Raw genomic sequence first — 19,277 nt, 5'->3', positions numbered from 1 at the left:
GGCCAGCTGGCGCGGCGTGACGCTATGCCACGCGGGACGCGCCGCGCGGTGGTTGCGAGGAGAAGAAGGGTGTCGGGGGAATTGGATGGATGGCATCGACCACAGACTGCTCAGCCTAACTTAACTGCTTGATTTGTGTGTGTGTGTGTGCGCGCGCGCGCGCGCGTGTGCGTGTGTGCGTACAAGCACATATGCACATTCCTTTGGCTGAAAGACACTGCCATCTGTACCCACTCTGTCGGATTATAATAGCTTCTCCTGAACAGCACTTCCCACTTAAAACTACCATCATCCAGTTTTGATACAATGACTACAAGACATTATGTGTGCATATTATATACTACATACTGTATGTGGCTAAAGGCGTCGCGCCTACAAATTCTGTTTACCCCCAATTTAGTTGTTACGACAATTAATTCCTCCCCATACACATTTCTGTGTGTTAACTTGTCACATGCTGCCGTGTCCTACTGACTCACCCACCAGTGAGGAGCCCCCACTAGGAGGACGTAGTGCCTTCGTTCCACTCCTCCCGTCCAACACTCCCTGCTGACAGGTGCCAGCCCGCCCCAGCCCGCAAGAATACGTGCGGCGATATCACCCTCCCCGCCCGGCTTCCCTCTCTAGAACACGGGCCAATTGTGTTCGCAGAGGCGCTCGACAAATCCAGATTGGACCTTCACAACCCTGCGCAGTGGGCAGGCCCTGCGCAGCCCGAGCCTCTCCAATGTACCGTAGTTATTTATTAAATCACAAGCGCTTGTTAATACTTTTCATTGGTTAAATATTCATTGATTACATGTATAAAACCAATAGACGAGACTGAACCGTTTGAACTTTCAAATGTTTTCCCATTTCTTTTTAGAAATAGCCGATCTCCAAGCTCACAACGCGTTGCATCGCAACGTGTTGTATCATGTCTGTCGCGTGGAAACGTCACATGTCCAAAACTGTTACTTTTCAGGATTCAAATTCAACAATAGCAAAAGTATGAGATCTACAAGATCAAAATGCAGAATGAAAAAAAAAATGTAAAAAAGTTAAAATATGGAGATAAGAGGTTTCTGCCTGACAGACAGCAATGATATTCTATGTCCGCCACTTTTGCACGACTCTCTTGTGGTGTGCGACAGTGGTTCTCAAACCTTTTCATGTCAAGGACCCCAAATTGACACTTATTAGCCCGCGGACCCCCATTTGAAAAGATATGCCAGGGACGCCCCATAAGAGAAGATTTTTAAGGCTCTAGCAGTGATTCTCAGCCATTTAAATTTTCAAGTACCACCAGTTTGACATGCATTAGGTTACGGACCCCCATCTGAGACCCCAATTTATATTGTAAAATCTATACCCGGAGAGTGTACAAATGGAACACTCAGAGAGTGTACAAATGTAACCAATTGGAACCATTTGGAACCAATTGGAACCATAAGGGTCGATTTGGTTCCTAATTATCATTTAGCTGGGGACCTCCCTCAAGGACCCCTGGAGACTTTGAGAACCAATGCTGTACAACAAACGATTCTGCCTGACAGCCACGATATGCATGTGCAGGCATGCATGTCTTCACAAGGGAGTGTGCAGCCAGTCGCCAAAAGAACAGAGGGATGAGATGATTTTCTTTTGCATTTCATTGTCACAGTGATAATTGAGTGAAAAGGCACTACCCAAGGGTCCATTTTTAAATGAACACTCACAGTTTGCAGTGCGCGCACATCCATAAGAAATCCATCGAGACCCAAATACTAAGATGATTAATTAAAACTCCTATCCTAATCACAAGTGTACGCTGCACACATAGACCGAGAGCTCTTATTTAATGTCTTATTTAATGTCTCATATCTATTCCGACTGACAGCTTATATGCTTATAGCATAGAGTGCTGGCCCTAAGGGCATAAAGAGCTCAGCATGGAATGTAAAGTAAGGCTGTGATTTATGAACAATCTATTTTTGAATTCCGAAATGTGGATATTACATTGATTTCCTTTCACCACCCCACTTTGAAAAGATTAAAAACCAATCTAAAACTCCTAAAACCAATCTCCATCACGCAAAGTCTGGATGTTCCAAGGTCGAATTCTCACCTAGCGCCCCTTCATAATATCGTCTCTGTCGGGTGGAAAACCCTCATATGTCCAAAACCTTTACTTTTCAGTACAAAAGTAGCAAAAGTAACCGATCTATACAAAAGCTCAAATCGAGCTTGTGGACTTGCTACTGTTGCTGTTTTTGTGTGACGCTGTGGTATAATCAAATAGGGTGTTTCATTTACGAAGGAAACACAAAAAAAGTTGAGAGTACATAGGAGCTTTCTGCCCGACAGCAACGATGCGGTAAAGCGAGTTCAAGCGGCCTCACCTGACGTTAGCGTTTCGTCAGAGAACATCAAGAGTCCTCAGAGGTGAACAGAGCTAAAGCCGTGGCGAGCTCCTTTTATCCCCCGTGAGCACTGCAGGCACGTGCACACATATAGACATCAAAGGGGGCTTGAGCCCCTGCCCTTTTATCCGTCTCTAAAAAGTGCCCTCTGCAGTTTTTACTATGGTGAAAGAAATGCAAATGCCCCTCTTTCCATGCCATACCTGAAGGCAGCATTCAAGAGAATTGCCTTGTCCAAACTCTCCTGAACTTGAATGCAGCATCTTATCTTGAAAGAATCGCCCTCTCTCTGTGTAGAAATCCATGCCATTACGCCACATCTCCAGTAATGACTTGATTATGCTTGGTTCACTGCGGTATCGAGCATCGAAAATAGCCGACCTCCAAGCTCACAACACGTTGCAGCGCGACGCGTTGTGAACTTGGAGGTCGGCTATTTTTGGTATTTCCACCAAAAGGCCCTTTTAGAAATGTCAGCCCCTGCCTCTCTAAGATTCTCTGCACGTCCCTGCCCGTGAGCCGCGGCACCAGAGCTGCTGCCTCTGCTGCTCCAAGTACCTTTACTCCAGTAGTGTTATTATTTACACATTTAATGCATTTTTACTTTACTTTCCATCTTTTGATACTCCATGTTTTGTCGAATGCCACGCTATGATCAGCTTGTGGATCTGATATTTACGACAAACAGCAGATATACAAGCTAATAGCAAATACAAGCTGTGTGAGCAAATATTGTACTTTTTTACCCCACTACAATTTTTTGTTAGATTCAGATTTAGTTTTGATTCAGACAACATATACATTAACCACGTAATCCCTATTTGAAAGTTTGCCTATTTGAAAATAGCCATTTAGCGACCTTTTTTTATACGCTATTTTCGAAAATGGTTGACAGATTTTGCACTTTTAATTTGGTACTGTAGGTAGTAGGTACATACTAATGCCAATACTTTCATACTTTTACTCAAGTAAAACATTTCAATACAGGACTTTTATTTGTAACAGATTTGAGCTTGTAGATCTACAGTACTTTTGAATTTGAATCCTGAAAAGTAACAGTTTTGTTTCCACCCGATGATCACGTACACAGTACACACGCTCTAACAAAGGAAGAGAGATTGCGGTATCGCCGGTTTTACTTAAGTAAAAAAACCTGGAGTATACTTCTTTCGACGGCTGGCTGGCTCTGCTCAACGTGTCGATATTAATAAGTGGAGCCGCTCAGAGAACAAAGGCTGAGAAAATGTCAACTCTCCACAGAGACATGAAGACATGAAAGAGATGGAGAGGGAGGGGGGAGAAGAGGCTTAAGGATGGACAGGGGCGAGGTGGGAGAGAGAGACACGTAGAGAGAGAGAGAGAGAGAGAGAGAGAGAAAGAAAGAGACACACAGAGAGAGTGAGAGAGAGAGAGAGAGACACACACACACAGAGACAGAGACAGAGGCTGAGAGACAGAGAGAGACAGACACTGAGAGAGCGAGAGATATTAAAAACGCACGGAAATGTTCAAAAATAGCAGATACAAGCTCGAAGCGTGGCACAAAGTGACTTGCTGTGAGCTTGTAGATCTGCTATTTTTTGATACGCCAAGGTAAAAGATTTGGCTGGGGGTTCGCCAGGCCCCACTTTGAGAACCACTGGCATACTACACAGGAATGTGATAGAATGGGGGATAAAAACAGAGAACCACTGGCATACTACACAGGAATGTGATAGAATGGGGGATAGAAACAGAGAACCACTGGCATACTACACAGGAATGTGATAGAATGGGGGATAAAAACAGATGACGGCAGGCCAGTCAGTCTGTCAGTATGTTGCTTACGCACAAACATGACCTTTTGTGCCAGAGAACCCCATACAAGAACAGCCCAAAAACTAAATCTGGCTCAGGAGGTTAGTACATGTTTTGTAATAAGTATCGAAAAACTGTCAAGTAAACTAAAAGTACCTCAACAGTAGTGACTTTCCATCACTGGTTCTACAGGCTAAACGATACGGCTGCTGTTCTCTCTCCCTCCCTCCCTCTCTCTCTCTCTCTGTCTGTGCTGACAGCGGTCTGTGAAAATGTGATATTCGGCTGAACCGTCCTCCTCTTAATCCCTCTAGCAATGCACTACGACACACACACACACACACACACACACACACACACGCACACGCACACGCACACGCACAGTCTCACTCTAAATGAATTCAGGAGTTCAGGAAGAGAGCCAGAGAGTGCGAGAGAGCGAAAGCAAAAAGATGATTCTCTGGCCAGAGGGACCCTGGGCATACAACAAACTTTGAGACGTTTGTGCCAAGATACAGTATATGCCATATCTAGGCCACGTTTCAGTTTATTTAAGCCTCGGACACAATGTACGTCATATCTAGGACAGATCGATGTAGTCCACGCATCAGTTTACTTACAGTAAGCCCCGGACAAGCCCCCGGACATCTTTGAACGCGTTTTTCCCCTCGGTTTTTTGACCGAGCAAAGCTGGGTGTTGGGAACTAATAGCTCCTGTTCCAGGAGCACTGCTCAAAAATATTGAATATTTTGTGAAAAGATAAAGTAATAACTAATAACACAAAGCTGCGTGAAAGGAGAGCAGCATGGAAGTCCTGCACAGGTCAAATTTTGACAACCCACACCCCGCCCGTCATTAACTCATTCATTGCATTTTCAAAATGGCCGCCAAGTTCCTCACTGCCATTCCATGTCATTTTAGTGCACGGATCCGTGCATGCCCATGCCTAGATCGTGCACTATGTGTGTGCACGCTGTTCACAGCTTTCAAACAAAAAAATCCGCTTGGAAATCCGTTCAGGCATTCATGAGATAGAAGCCATTATGTTTTCTTCAAATGTAAACAAACATGGCTGCCATGTTTGAAAGATGTGGTTGGTATAGGGGTTAAACATACAATTTCGCGATTGCGATCATGCCTACTACATTTTTGGAGGTCCAAAAACTTTTTTTGAAACATTTCTTTTTTTGAAAAAAACAGTACTGTAATAACTCGGGAAACTCGGGAGGAGGCAGCAAATGAGTTAATCAGATCCGTGGGCCGACCCGTTACCCGTCATTGTATAAAAATCTAAACCAGATTCGCCCCGCCTGTCAAAAAATGCACCCGTCGCCCACCCTGCTACCCATGGTGCTTCTAAATGGCATTGCACTCGATCGTCCCTACACGCCGTCCTCAGTGTTTGCGACGCAATATAAAGTATTTACATAAACGCCAGGTCGGCTGCCACTCTTAATTCTTAGATAGCCTTTTAAACCACCCTTGCTATGATGAGAACATGGGCTAACGTGCTAGTGTGTGCTGTGGTTGTGTCTCTGTGTTGTGTGTGTCCTTCTGCCCACAGACTGTGTGCGCTCCACGTTGTTTAGGCGGAAACACTGCTGCATGCATGCCTCGGTTGTGTCCTGCTGCCGACTGTGTGCAGCAGTGTTGTTTTTGTTGACGAGACGTTAACGAAAATGATTTCGTTGACGCCCCTTTTTTTCACGACGATGACGTGACGTTAACGTAACGAGCTAAACATAAGTCTGACGAAAATATGACGAGACGAATGTGTGTTTTCGTTGACGTAACGAAGACGAGACGAACATCTGGTCTATCGGACGACGTTAAATAAACATGCATGAAAAGCTGCAATATATTATAGTAGTTGTTTCAATGGAGGAGTAGTGGCCAATCATATGGAACATTCTAGGACGCATATAGCAACAGGCTCTGTGATTGGCTGGGATGTCGGCAGGAACACACGTGTTGTTTGTTGTTGTGGTCAGAAGTTGCACACATTACAGCTGGGAATGTTACTAAGTTTCTATTTGCAAATGAAAGCTAATCATCTGATTGAGTAAAGACCCTGTATCTGCCTCGCGGCAGCAGCGTCAACATCAATTAATAGATTTGGTCGTCGGAAAAGAAGACACGATATGGATCTATTTTACAACCCAGGAAATAATGCAGGCTTACTTACAGTATCACGGAGCACTGCTATTCCAATCCGGTAAGCTGACGGCACGAGCCTTTTAACAAATCATAATCATTTGCTTTGCTGAGAAGAGAAGTTGATTTCCTTTCCCATTGACAACTGGACCCGCCGTGGTCACTTTCTTACTAATCCCTCCTCAGCGTTTTCTATAACATCTGGCGCTAAGCTTCAGGCTAATGTTGGCTTGTTTAAGCAGACGTAAATTAATTGGATTGTTTCAAGCATGCAAACTTTTTTCCGCTGGATGCGGAGAACGGTACGCAATAGCGAACGGTGCTATTCTCAAAGGCTACGTTAGTGACGTAGGGGTTGTTTGTTTCCTGTCAGCGGCCGCCGACGTCACGTATGACTGTGACGTCACTTGTAAATCCTTGGAGCTCAACAGTACTGTGTGTGTGTGTGTGTGTGTGTGTGTGTGTGTGTGTGTGTGTGTGTGTGTGTGTGTGTGTGTGTGTGTCTACAGTACAGACAGCAAAAGCAAGTGCTAGTGGCCATGGATACCGTATTCTTATATTATATTACTCCTGTGTGAACTGTGCATATAAATAGGATGGGGCAGGTGTAATTTACACTTGTCATTAGCCTATACATTATGAATTCAATTGCACCTGTCAACTTTGATTCCAATGTCTAATACTTAATTTATTTATTTAAAGACACATTTTTCTTTTTTTGCGACCGTAAGGTCGCAGTTTAGTTGCGACCGTCAGGGAGCAGTTTACTATGAAAACCTCCACCGGCCGTCCGTCGGTCACACGTGCGGTCGACCGCACGTCACACGTGCGGTCGACGTGTGAGTCTGACATCACTCCGCATCAGTCTGACATCACTCTGACATCACAGAGTCCACAGCTGATGATGTGGCGTGATGTCATACAATACACAAACAAGCCCTATATAAAGGGGCAATTCTCACCAGGGAAGAGAGCATTCCTCGACTCAGACCTTATCGCCAGGATCAACTAAGCTTATAGCTTATCATCACATCCAACCATCTTAAGATACTCAGCTAGTGGGGAATGCTCTCTTCCCTGGTGAGAATTGCCCCTTTATATAGGGCTTGTTTGTGTATTGTATGACATCACGCCACATCATCAGCTGTGGACTCTGTGATGTCATCGTATCTCCATATATGGCCATCTCCGTATATGGAGATATAAGTTGTCCATGCCCAAGTATGGGCTGGTGAGGTCAGACTTGTCTGTCGTACATTTCGGTCAATTCCAGTGGGGATGCCATTGAAAAGTTAATCTAGTTGTACAAAGTAATCAAAGAATGGGTTGACTGGTAGGCTGGTTGACTGCTTTATCTGTGGAGAGTGTATGTCACTGAGAGTCCTTTTATAGCGATTGAAATCATGATGAGGTCACGATGAGTCATCTATGCCCAAATATAGATTTCTAGGTCAGATGGCCCATGGAGTTTGTGATGTCAAACCTAGCAACCCAATATAAACAAACCTGATGTCAGACCTGAAGGACTGACAAACACTGAGATCTCCATATAACCTATGGGAATATAAGGGATGAGGACAATGCGTAGCATTGTGAGCTTGTAGACCTATTTTCTAAATATTGTTGTACATTAAAAACTTGAAATGGGTCGTTCTGCATAGTACTTGGGATTTGTTGATGTAAATGTTCACATAGAGTGTAATAATTGGTAAAACAAACTTTTGGCCTATTTGTGGAGATAAGCGACCAACGGTCGCTTATCTCCCGATTAGGGAGTCTTACTGGTGATATTTGTGGAGATAAGCGACCAACGGTCGCTTATCTCCCGATTAGGGAGTCTTACTGGTATGAAAACCTCCACCGGCCGTCCGTCGGTCACACGTGCGGTCGACGTGTGATGAGGTCACGATGAGTCATCTATGCCCAAATATAGATTTCTAGGTCAGATGGCCCATAGAGTTTGTGATGTCAAACCTAGCAACCCAATATAAACAAACCTGATGTCAGACCTGAAGTATCCTTTTATACCCATATATGGAGATACAGAGATCTCCATATATGGGCATATTAGAAAGCCCATATATGGGCATATACGGATGACATCAGGGATATCCATATATGGGCATAAAAGGGACAAGGGCTTACAGTTAAGAGATCTCCATATATGGGCATATCAGAAAGCCCATATATGTTCATATACTGATGACATCAGGAATATCCATATATGGGCATAAAAGGGACAAGGACTTACAGTTAAGAGATCTCCATATATGGGCATAAAGGGACAAGGACTGTTACAGTAGATATAGAGATGTCCATATATGGGCATAAATGAACAAGGACTGACAAACACTGAGATCTCCATATAACCTATGGGAATATAAGGGACGAGGACTGTCAGCTTGTAGACCTATTTTCTAAATATTGTTGTACATTAAAAACTTGAAATGGGTCGTTCTGCATAGTACTTGGGATTTGTTGATGTAAATGTTCACATAGAGTGTAATAATTGGTAAAACAAACTTTTGGCCTATTTGTGGAGATAAGCGACCAACGGTCGCTTATCTCCCGATTAGGGAGTCTTACTGGTACTAAAACTATTGACTAAAACTGGACTAAAACCTTTGTGTGGGTTCGTCGACTAAAACTAGACTAAAAACTTTCGAGTTCTAGTCGACTAAAACTAGACTAAAACTATCAAGGATATAAATGACTAAAATCTGACTAAAACTAATAAGCATTTCGTCAAAAAGACTAAGACTAAGACTAAATCTAAAATGCCTGCCAAAAACAACACTGGTGTGCAGTTGTCTGATTTTCACAATAAAATGTCGCCCGTCCGTGTTTAGTCGCGCACCGCCCGTCTCCGTCCCTGTGAATTTATAATAGTATATATTCCGCCCGTTTTCACCAGTCAAACGCATATAGACTGTAAAAAATATATATATGGACGGTGGAAAGCCACTGGTTTCTTTGCTGCACAAATGAAGCTTTTTTGGCTGTTGTACTTGCTGAAAATAAAGCACACGAAGAAGAATCATGACAAGCCTATGATCACAAGCCCCTCCTGCAGCATACCCTGCTATAACATAAAATATAACATAAACTGGACCATATTTCCACAAAACGTATATCATGGTGATTGAAACGAGGCTTTAAACTAGCGACAGGAACCATAAAGTATTTATGACAATGTTTATTAAGGAAAGGAAATCAAATGTAAAAAGTTTGGGGGAATAGAATGGAATCCTATGGAGAGAACATGTTGCTTCTGGTGCCAGAACAGCGCAATATAGTGGCCAATCATAGGAACTTTTAGGTCCGTGTTTGATTCATTTTAAATCGGGACAACTACGCCCCTGGTCAAACGCGGGTACCTGGCCCGTTGCAGGATGGACAGCTCTCAGTACAAGACGGCATCAGTACCATGGACAGCTCAGTACAAGATAGCCCAGGGCCATGGACAGCTCTCAGTACCATGGACAGCTCAGTACAAACTCAGGTTCAGCACAGCACAGTACAGGACCTTTTTTGTCCTTTTAGCCTCAACGTGCCGTTTATATTTCTGACTAATGAAGTATTCAATTCAATCAAAGAACAAATTAAAAGCATCGCTCAGTAGTTCTGTAGCATAGCATCACCAGGCTTTCCACTCAGAGGTTTTCATTCCAAACTGAACCACTGTGATCCGGTCTATAAGCCACGCCTAGTGTGTTTTGCGCGAGCGCGGTACCTTGTCTCCTGCGGCTGCTGATCTTCCTGAAGCAGGTCCCCTCACACAGCCTGTTGAGCCTCTGCTGTTTGATCAGCTCCATGATCTCCGGCTGGATCTTCTCCCGCAGCTCCCTGCAGTGGATTCATTCATTGATTATCTTTATCCATCATGAGATAAAAAACTTTTTATGTCACGTCATGTGTAACAAACGTCTGACCCACCATGATCAAAAGGATCACGCAACAGGGACCCCCCCCCAGAAGCAAAGATTTTTTGGGGCTTTTTGCCTTTATTGATAGGACCGTAGACTGACAGGAAACGGGGGGGGGGGGAGAGATGGGAAGGCCGTCCGGATCGGGTATCGAACCAGCGATGCCGCCAGGCATCCATGCCTACAGTATGTGGCAATGCCTAAGTGGTATGCGCCTGGACCAGTAAGCCAGCAGGCGCCCCCAGAAGCAAAGATCTTAGTAAAAAATGCTTGCTTTAAAATAATTCAAAGATTTGCCTATTCAAGAAGAAGGCCTTTTCAAGACGCACAGATTTGCACAAACTTTAAAGTTTTTTTCAAAAATAGCAGATATACAAGCTCATAGCTAGTAATGAGCTTGTATATCTGTTATTTTTGAATATCCAAAGTATAAAAAAATGATGGTTAAAGTGTTTATGTGACACAGATGCGTCCCCAGTTTTAATGGGTTCAAATACGTTGTCGCCAGAATCAGACTAAGACAACTCAAATGTGAGTGACTATCATAAACGAAACAGAGTCACCTCCCAGACCATAGCGCCGGGACAATTTGTTTATTTTTGGACCACAATTCTTACATGAGACGATTCTAAGATGACCCTAGGTAATTTTCCATATAGAGAAAAACGTGACCCAGGGGATGAGCGTCATTACAGTATGTGCTAACGTTTCACTAGGCACATCTCTGCGTGGGTGTACCTGCCACTAAACGTGCACACGCACGCACGCACATGCATTAAAGCACGCACACGTAATTATGATAACATGGTGAGGACATCAACATTTTTATGCTGTGGTGATTTTATGAATGCAATTATTTTATGCCATTTCTAACACTAACCCTTAAGCCAAAAAAACATGTAATAACAACTGATCTCTAAGTTATATACAGTAGTCCTCATTAGTCCACATGCAATATACATCTGACAGTATGTGTTCCTGTGGATTATTATACGGTAGGCACAGTAGGTGTCGGGAGGAACACACCGCACGCAAGAGGCTTCTTGCACATGCGGCAGATAAAATATTCTCTGTCAGGTGGAAACCTCATTATGTCCCAAATGAGTTACTTATTTCAGGATTTCAATTAAGAAAATAGCAAACAAATAGCAGACTGCAATTTTTTATGCTTTTGTGTGACGCTGTAGTATGATCAAGTAGGACGTTAATTTACGGAAGAACACAAAAGGTTAGAATATGGAGATAAGAGGTTTCTGCCTGCCTGACAGCAACGATATACTATACTAGGTAAGTATGTGGGGGTACCACACACACACACACACACACACACACACACACACGCACACGCACACGCACACACACACAGCATGTGCGCAGGGCTTGTGAAAGGCTCGTTAAGCGAACATCTGCATGCTTGTCTCCTGACTATTTAATGCTGTATGGTGGTGTACTGTAGGAATGCTACAGTAAGCACAGCATCCACTATGATCTTAACTCTCTTATAGAACTGTGCAGTGATGGAAAAATCATTACATTTCTTTACTTAAAGAGGTGGTGCCATATTTTTGTACTTTTTCTGGTTTTCATGTGTCTAGGAGGTTCACAGTACCTCATTAGACCCCCTGGTGTGGTTGTTATGAGAAATTATGCATTCTCTTTTTATTTGGGTTTTTAGCTGGAGGATGCCACCTGCTGGGTCAGAAGTGCCGTTCCAAAAACACCCATACTTATTACATCATAGAATCAACCCCTCCCCTAATTACCATTCACCCAACACACGTGGGTGTGGCTAACTTCAGCTGGGTCACCACCCACCATGACAACCACGCATACCAATGAACTGGTGGGTGTGGCCACATAAAAACATAATTTTAACTCTTTCTGTACACTTTTTTGGAAAAATTCTTCCTCCTAGTATAATCGTAATAGTAGATAATCATGTTTTATCGAGGGGAAAATCATGGCACCTGCACTTTAAGTAAATGTATCAATACTGCAATGTAAAAATACTCTGTTACAAGTAAAAGTCTGCAATAAAAAATGTACTGAAGTAAAAGTAAAAGTGCTCATTGTGCAGAATGTCATATGTCAACTAAAACTATATAACGAAAAATGTTTGTTGACTACCTTTTTTCACAGACAAAAAAAATATATTTTAAAACTAGAAAGGTGCAATCCTGGGAAATTGCACGGGTGGTTGCACTGACGTGTCGTGAGGAATCCACTGGGAAAGGAATTTCCATTTATATTATATATCATCACTGTCGGGCAGAAACCTTGTATCTCCAAGTTTCAAATTTGTACATTTTTTTCGCAAACCAAAGCCCTGGTTCATCATACAAGGCCGTCGCACAAAAGTATTGAAAACAGCCGATCTACAAGCACACAACGCCTCGCGGTGCGAGGCGTTGTGTGCTTGTAGATCTGCTGTTTTCACTAGGACCGAGAACAATAGTGTGTTGCCTATAGCAACCACACTAACTAAATAAAAACGTATCCGTGATGGCTACATTTTAAAAGCTGGTTTGCATAGAGATTACATTGAATTACCAAAGCCAACCATTAGCTTGGCTTCTCTGTATGTGAATGAGGCATTAGACTAAATATATTGACAATTTCGCCAAACAAATAAAAGACTAGACTAAAAGGTTAGGTATTAGAAAAGAAATCCGGGAGGAACTAATGAACAAGTCATTTTATGTTTGGTTGGTTGCGCTCGGGTGTTTTGCTCTGAAAATAGCAGACCAGACTGTTGAAGGATATTCCTTTCATTAAATACATTTTGTTGTCCGGTTATGATATGATTGTCTGGTGATGTGAAATGCTTGATTGAGACGCATTGAAGTTCCTGCTGTATGGAGTTGAACCGAGATGTCTCTAAATGTGTTTTTTGATTTGGTAATATTTGTCCTACTGCTTTTTGTCTCGTTTTTATTTACGTTTTTTGGAGCCTATTGGTTAAATAAAGTTGTAAAAAAAGAAGAAAACTGTAAAAATAGTGGATCTACAAGCTCGCAATGCCTAATGACTAACAGATTTAGCATGACTTATAAGAATAAAATAAATAAAATAAACCCTCAGAAAATAAAACCTGATTCTCGATTATTAGTTTAACCTACGTGTGAAGTATTGCGCCGCTTTAATGGGTTTTCAATATATTTTCTGTTAATTGCATGCTCATCCCTAAAATAGCCTTTGTGGAGTATTGGACGTGTACTGGAATCTCAATGGAGTGGCAAAAATATTGTAAAGCTTTTTAAAAGGAAGGACTGTGGAATCAATAAGGAATTAGTCTTGGGCCCCTTGATGTTGCAATCTGCTGCAGACTGCTTTAAAGCTAAAGTCTTGCATTAACACTTTCTCATAAATGTGACCTCAGCATTTTTATGAAAGAAGCTACATGAATATTTCATTAGTCCCTGTTTATACAAGCCGGGATCATTTGGGGTTGATCAAGTATTATGACGTGAAAAAAAAAAAAAAAACATTATTGCAAAACCAGCGTTTTCGCTCGAAACCGGCATAATTGCTTACTGGACCAAAATTTAAAGTGTGCCTTCAAAGCTTAGTTTTCTAATCAAAACATTGCCTTAATCTAAAAGTTTCGAGGAACATTATAACATAACATCTGCATCTGTTTAGAGTCCCCGGTGTCGTCTGTTACAGAGGGGAGTTTGGGAAAAACTTGCATTTCTTTGCCATCTGAAACTTTTCCTTTTTCCTCTCCCTGCACTGCAGTCAATCTTTAGCAGCGCCCGAAATCCTTTGGCTTTGATTTCCTTTACTTTGCTTACACACCACAGGCCAGATAATTGGCTTGGAGTTTGATCTCTGCCCTTTCCGATATTGACCGAGTTAAAACCCCCTCCTCCCCGCTGGTCGGCTGAGAATCGACTGCCACAGACAGGCCCCCCTTCCAGTCCGAACGATTTTTCGATAGTGCTGGCTACTCCATTAAAACACACAGAACAATATACTAAAATCCACTGCATGGGCTAAGTATCCTGTAACTACACTAAGTAAAAACCTCTTAACCCTTAAGTTCTGTTTGGGTCATTTTGACCCGTTTTACATTTTCATTTGGGAAAAAAAAGGTAGAAGTTTAAATTTTTTCCACCTGAAACTCACTGGCCTTAAAGATTCTTCTGAGATGAACATGTAAAAAAAATATTTTTGCACTACACCCATGCTACACCCCCCTCATATTAAGTGCTGTTCGGGTCATTTTGACCCGGAAGCACAGATGCAGAGAAATACACAGTATTATGCCAAAACACAGACACACAGTCACCCCCACTTCTAACACCCCCCTTCCGAAGCCCCCCTCCGAACTCCCCCCCCCCCCCCCCCACACACACACACACACACCTAACCCCCCCTCCCCTGATGCACAGAAATACAAGGAATCATGTACAAACACAGATACACAATCACCCCCTAACCCCTCCCCCCTCCACCCCCCCTCACCTCACTAACCCATATATGGCGATCCATGTACTGTATATGGAGATATGCTGTGAGAGCCCAAACATGCTTACTCAGTTATTCGTTATGTGAAAGTCCTATGATGTCTACGACATCCGACTTCATACCCTTTTATGCCCATACATGGAGATCCCTGTCTGTAGAACCAGCCACACAGATATGGGCTGTCTTGGCCATCTGTCTTGGCCATATATGGATTCTGTTAGTGTGGTATGTGGCCGATGTGGCCTCCATATACAGTATGGGGATTACCATATGAGGTCCTGTTAGATATGGTCTTAATACTGATGACATCAGGGAACTCCATATATGGGCATAAAGGGATTCTGTTAGTGTGACGTCACAGTGACATCAGAGCATGATGTCAATCCCAGACTCTCTTCCCAAAACGAAGTGTGTGATAGAGGCTGGCACCGCCAGGCAATCATGTGCCGTTTCACATACTAAACTGCGACCTTAGGTCGCTCCTTTTTTATATTAACCACTTGAACCCTAGCGTCCATATTCTGAGAACTTTGAGCTTGTAGATCAGCTATTTTTGGTGTAGAGGGGGAAAAGAGCAGACTAAGTACAGAGTGAAAGGTCAAGTTTATTAAGTATTGATGGTTCAAGTGGTTAAATATCTGAAAACACAAATTGAGATGAATCCAAAATACACTGAGGATTGTGCTGTCAAACAATGAAACTATATGGAATCTATGAACAAATTGTGGGGGTCCCTGCTTCATCTCTCTCTCAACTAAGGGGTCCTTGGCCTGAAAACGTTGAAGACATTTAGCAGAAGCTCTTAAACCAGAGCGACTTACAGTAAAGCAACAAATGCATAGAGATAGTAATCTGGGATCGTAGGTAAACCAAGAACCCCATCAGTATAACAGAAAATAAATAATCTGAACATTGAAACTACTGTATACAAACTATAGGATGCCAGGTATACACAGATGATCCTGGCATAACACGCTCAGGGCGTCACAAAGGGGGGGGGGAGTGGGACTGAGTTACTAGGGCCCAAGGTGGAGGGGCCTTCATTATTTTATACTTTAGCTATTGAAAATAGCAGATATACAAGCTCACAGCGTGGCACCAAGTGCTGCGCTGCGAGCTTGTAGATCTGCTATTTTTTAAAAGTCGTGAAAATGTGTACAAATCTTTGAATATATGTGTATTTTAAGCAAACATTCATAACTCAAAATGTTGCTTCTGGGGGGTCCCTGGAACTAAATATTTTGAGATGTGGGTCTGTGGCTAAATACATATCATTTTGGGGGTCCTTCACATGAACAAATTTGAGCGCCACTGATATAGAAACATATGTTTTCCAAAAAACCTTAGAAGGATTTGAAATATTCAAAGACTTGAATATTTCAAACAGAACATTCATGGGGGGCCCTGCAGTGAATCCTTGAACCCAGGGCCCAGAATTTGGTGCGACACCCCTGAACACGCCATCTAAATGACACGTACCCCACTTTTCTAAACTACAGAACATGGACGTCTGAAGCACGACTCCTTTATTTCCCGCCACGTGGCGAGCTCAGCAGACAGGGAGCACAATGGCTGGCGGCGGCCCTTTAGAATCCAGACAGATTCAGTGGCGGAGAGGAGACGGTTCAGTGAAAAGTCATCTTCTCCGAGGTACATCATGTAAATGCTTCTCCTTTTGTCCGCTCTCTGAGTGGCTTTTTCATGTGGATCACATTGTCAAGAGCCGCTCAGAAATGAGGCTATACTTGAAATACTTGCACAATTATCTGTATTTCCTTGTGCCGCCTGTCAAGCACGCCGCTCTCTATCTCTCTCACTCTCTCTCTCTGGCTCCCAGATTCACAGAGGGGTTCAATAACAGGTCAGGAACATGTATAGTAGGCTATTTCTGCTTCTTTTTTATGGGTTTCTTTTAAATGAGGTCCCTCTGTCGTCAGGGATAGTTCAAATGTAATAAAAAGACCGATGCCAGAATTTTTAGTTCAATTCCAATCCTGATTTAAAGTCCTAGACCACCGATTATTTTTTCTTTGATTTTATTTTGAAGTTTCAGTCTGAAACAGAAGCCTGCATGTTTCTGAACCAATCAGAAGGTCCCATCCCTTCAGGTGATGGCAAGGTAAAATCTGACTCACTTGGTGTGCAGTGTTATGTTTGTAGCCTGCAGGTGCAGATGGCCAAGGCAGAGAAGAGCCACTGTGCAGAATGTTTGTTACCAAGTAATGTTTACCATAATGTTTTATATACATATTTGTGCTGATTAAGTTTACAATGAGTGACTGTCTGGATGTCATCTAGAATGAGATTCAAAACTGAGTAGCTCTGTAATTAAAATCAGCTGTGTTTGGAGGAATGTGCATTCGTGCAGCTATGGGAATCAAACAGGTGAATGTCATCACGCAGCACATTTTCATTCACAGGAAGTAATTAAGACTGGCTGTTTAGGAACTTTTGATTAATATTTTCTTATTTTTCTTTATTTTGGCATCTATTGTTAGGTATGCCCATGTGTATACCACGTATACCATGCATATGCTCTAAACGTGTGACATTTAAATGTTTAATTTCACTAGGTCTTACAGGGTAAATGTTTCCATATGAGAACATTTTGAGACATTTAAACTGGTTACACATCGACTGCCAATACCGATGTCGTCAAAACGGTCAAAACTTGTGGAAAGTTTCATGTTCAGCTTCGTAGTTGAAAAGGAGTCATCATTACTTACAGGATGGGGCGCGACTGGAAGTCTTCCTGGTTCATCCTCTCGGACTGGCGTATCTTCAGGATCTCGGTGTAGCTCAGGTTCTGCAGGCGGCTCTTGAACTGGTCCAGGGAGTTAGGCTTCTGGGTCAGCGCGCGCATGATCTGCTCCCGCACCACTTGCATTACCTGGAGGAGAGGAGGAGAGGACAGGGTGAGATCACAGCCAAGAAGGGGATGAAACAGCTGCGTGCGTGCGTGCGCTAGTGTCAGACAGAGACAGAGTGCTTTACAAGGAGGAGAGTGAGGTCAACAACCAAACGCTGTCCTCATTCGGTGAGTCGGAGGGAACAGAGAGAACACGCCATTCCGTTCCCTAAAGGATTAACCAGGTGCTTTTATCATGTCTGAAGGAGCTCATCCGCTCCGACCGCCTCTCTCAGCCTCTCAGGAGGCACGGGGGAGCAGCGGGCGGAGGAAGAGTTCTACATCGGACGGCTAGAATAGCTCGCCTCGTGGAGAAGTTTAGAGTAAGTTGCGGTAGTCAAAACTTTCTTCATGTCCTGCTGTTCATAAAAATCACGCCCACTTCACACTAGAAAATACTGTTCCTGAAGAAACAGTGTGGGTTCAAGTTGCACGCTAAGTACTGTATGATGATGACGTATGGATATGTGCTCGTCATTATATTATTGTCCAATCAGAAAAGGGACATACAACATCAGTATTTGATACAATGGAAAAACACTGCATATACACACATGGTCATACACACAAAGTCACGTATTGGAGTGAAAATGTTGGGCTCTCGGGCTGGGCCGGTCCAGTCCCAGTTTGGCAGTTTAGCTGGGCCAGGCTCTGGGCCAGACTCATTAATTTGGTCCCAATTAAAGGGCCATTCGCACTGAGCACTATGACGATAACTATGGGCCTTGTCGGTTGTGACGACACAGGGCCTAACTCCGCCCACTTTGGCGGCCATTTAAATTGTTAGGTCTTTGATGCATCAAGATCAGTCTGTACTAGTTCTACTTGTTGAGCAAGCAACGATACTTTTACTTCAATTGCTCTAGGCTTTGATTGCATTTCAATAAAACCGTATTTGATCACCCACATTTTACTGTTTATAGGGAATGTTATCTATCAGATAAACCACCAAACAACTCACTCACTCACTCACACACTCACGCTCTAACGCTCACGCTTATCTACGTTTATCTATTCACTCGCTTCAGCAACTGATCCCAAAGTTCACATGGTATTGGCCATTAGCATTATACCAACGCTGACGGAGCCCGAATTTCATTTCTCCCAAATTAAAGCTGTTTATTAGCGTTTTCTTTGCCTGTTGTCATGGTTACGGTCCGTTCCTCCAGGCCATGGGATCTGTAGCCCCACACACACACCCCTCTCTCACAGTTAGGAATGTGCATTCCTCTCTCTCTCTCTCTCTCTCTCCTCTCTCTCTCTCTCTCTCTCTCTCTCTCTCTCTCTCTCTCTCTCTCTCTCTCTCTCTCTCTCTCTCTCTCTCTCTCTCTCTCTCTCTCTCTCTCTCTCTCTCTCTCTCTCTCTCTCGCTTTTACCAGGTGCGTTTGATGTGTGTCTCATCTTCCAACGGGTATGAAAAAACTATGTGGAGCAAGCGCATTCATACTTCTATTCACCTAAATTTGCTGTAAAATTATTTGCATCATAAATATACACTCCTCCATGACCTGCTCCTTACATTATGATGCTCCCACATATTCTCACGCACGCACCACAGTAACTTTCCCCACAACCCACACTCTGCACATATTTTGGAGCACATATCTTCGAACGGGTAAGGTCTAGTATTATTATAAACC

General features: G+C 43.1%; 1 protein-coding gene across 1 annotated transcript in view; it reads right to left on the bottom strand.

Moving 5' to 3' along the window:
• Nucleotides 1-19,277, bottom strand: part of elmo1 (engulfment and cell motility 1 (ced-12 homolog, C. elegans)) — a 172,940-nt gene that overhangs the window by 10,698 nt on the left and 142,965 nt on the right. The window contains 2 exon segments of the mRNA XM_080734984.1: nucleotides 10,067-10,179; nucleotides 17,456-17,619. Coding sequence (XP_080591110.1) covers nucleotides 10,067-10,179; nucleotides 17,456-17,619 — 277 coding nt within the window.

The sequence above is a fragment of the Nannobrachium achirus genome, assembly GCF_963921795.1.
Source record: "Nannobrachium achirus genome assembly, chromosome: 10".
In the NCBI taxonomy this organism is placed as follows: Eukaryota; Metazoa; Chordata; class Actinopteri; order Myctophiformes; family Myctophidae; genus Nannobrachium; species Nannobrachium achirus.
The sequence above is the reverse complement of the archived record's forward strand: the minus strand, read 5'-3'. Positions and strand labels throughout refer to the sequence as shown.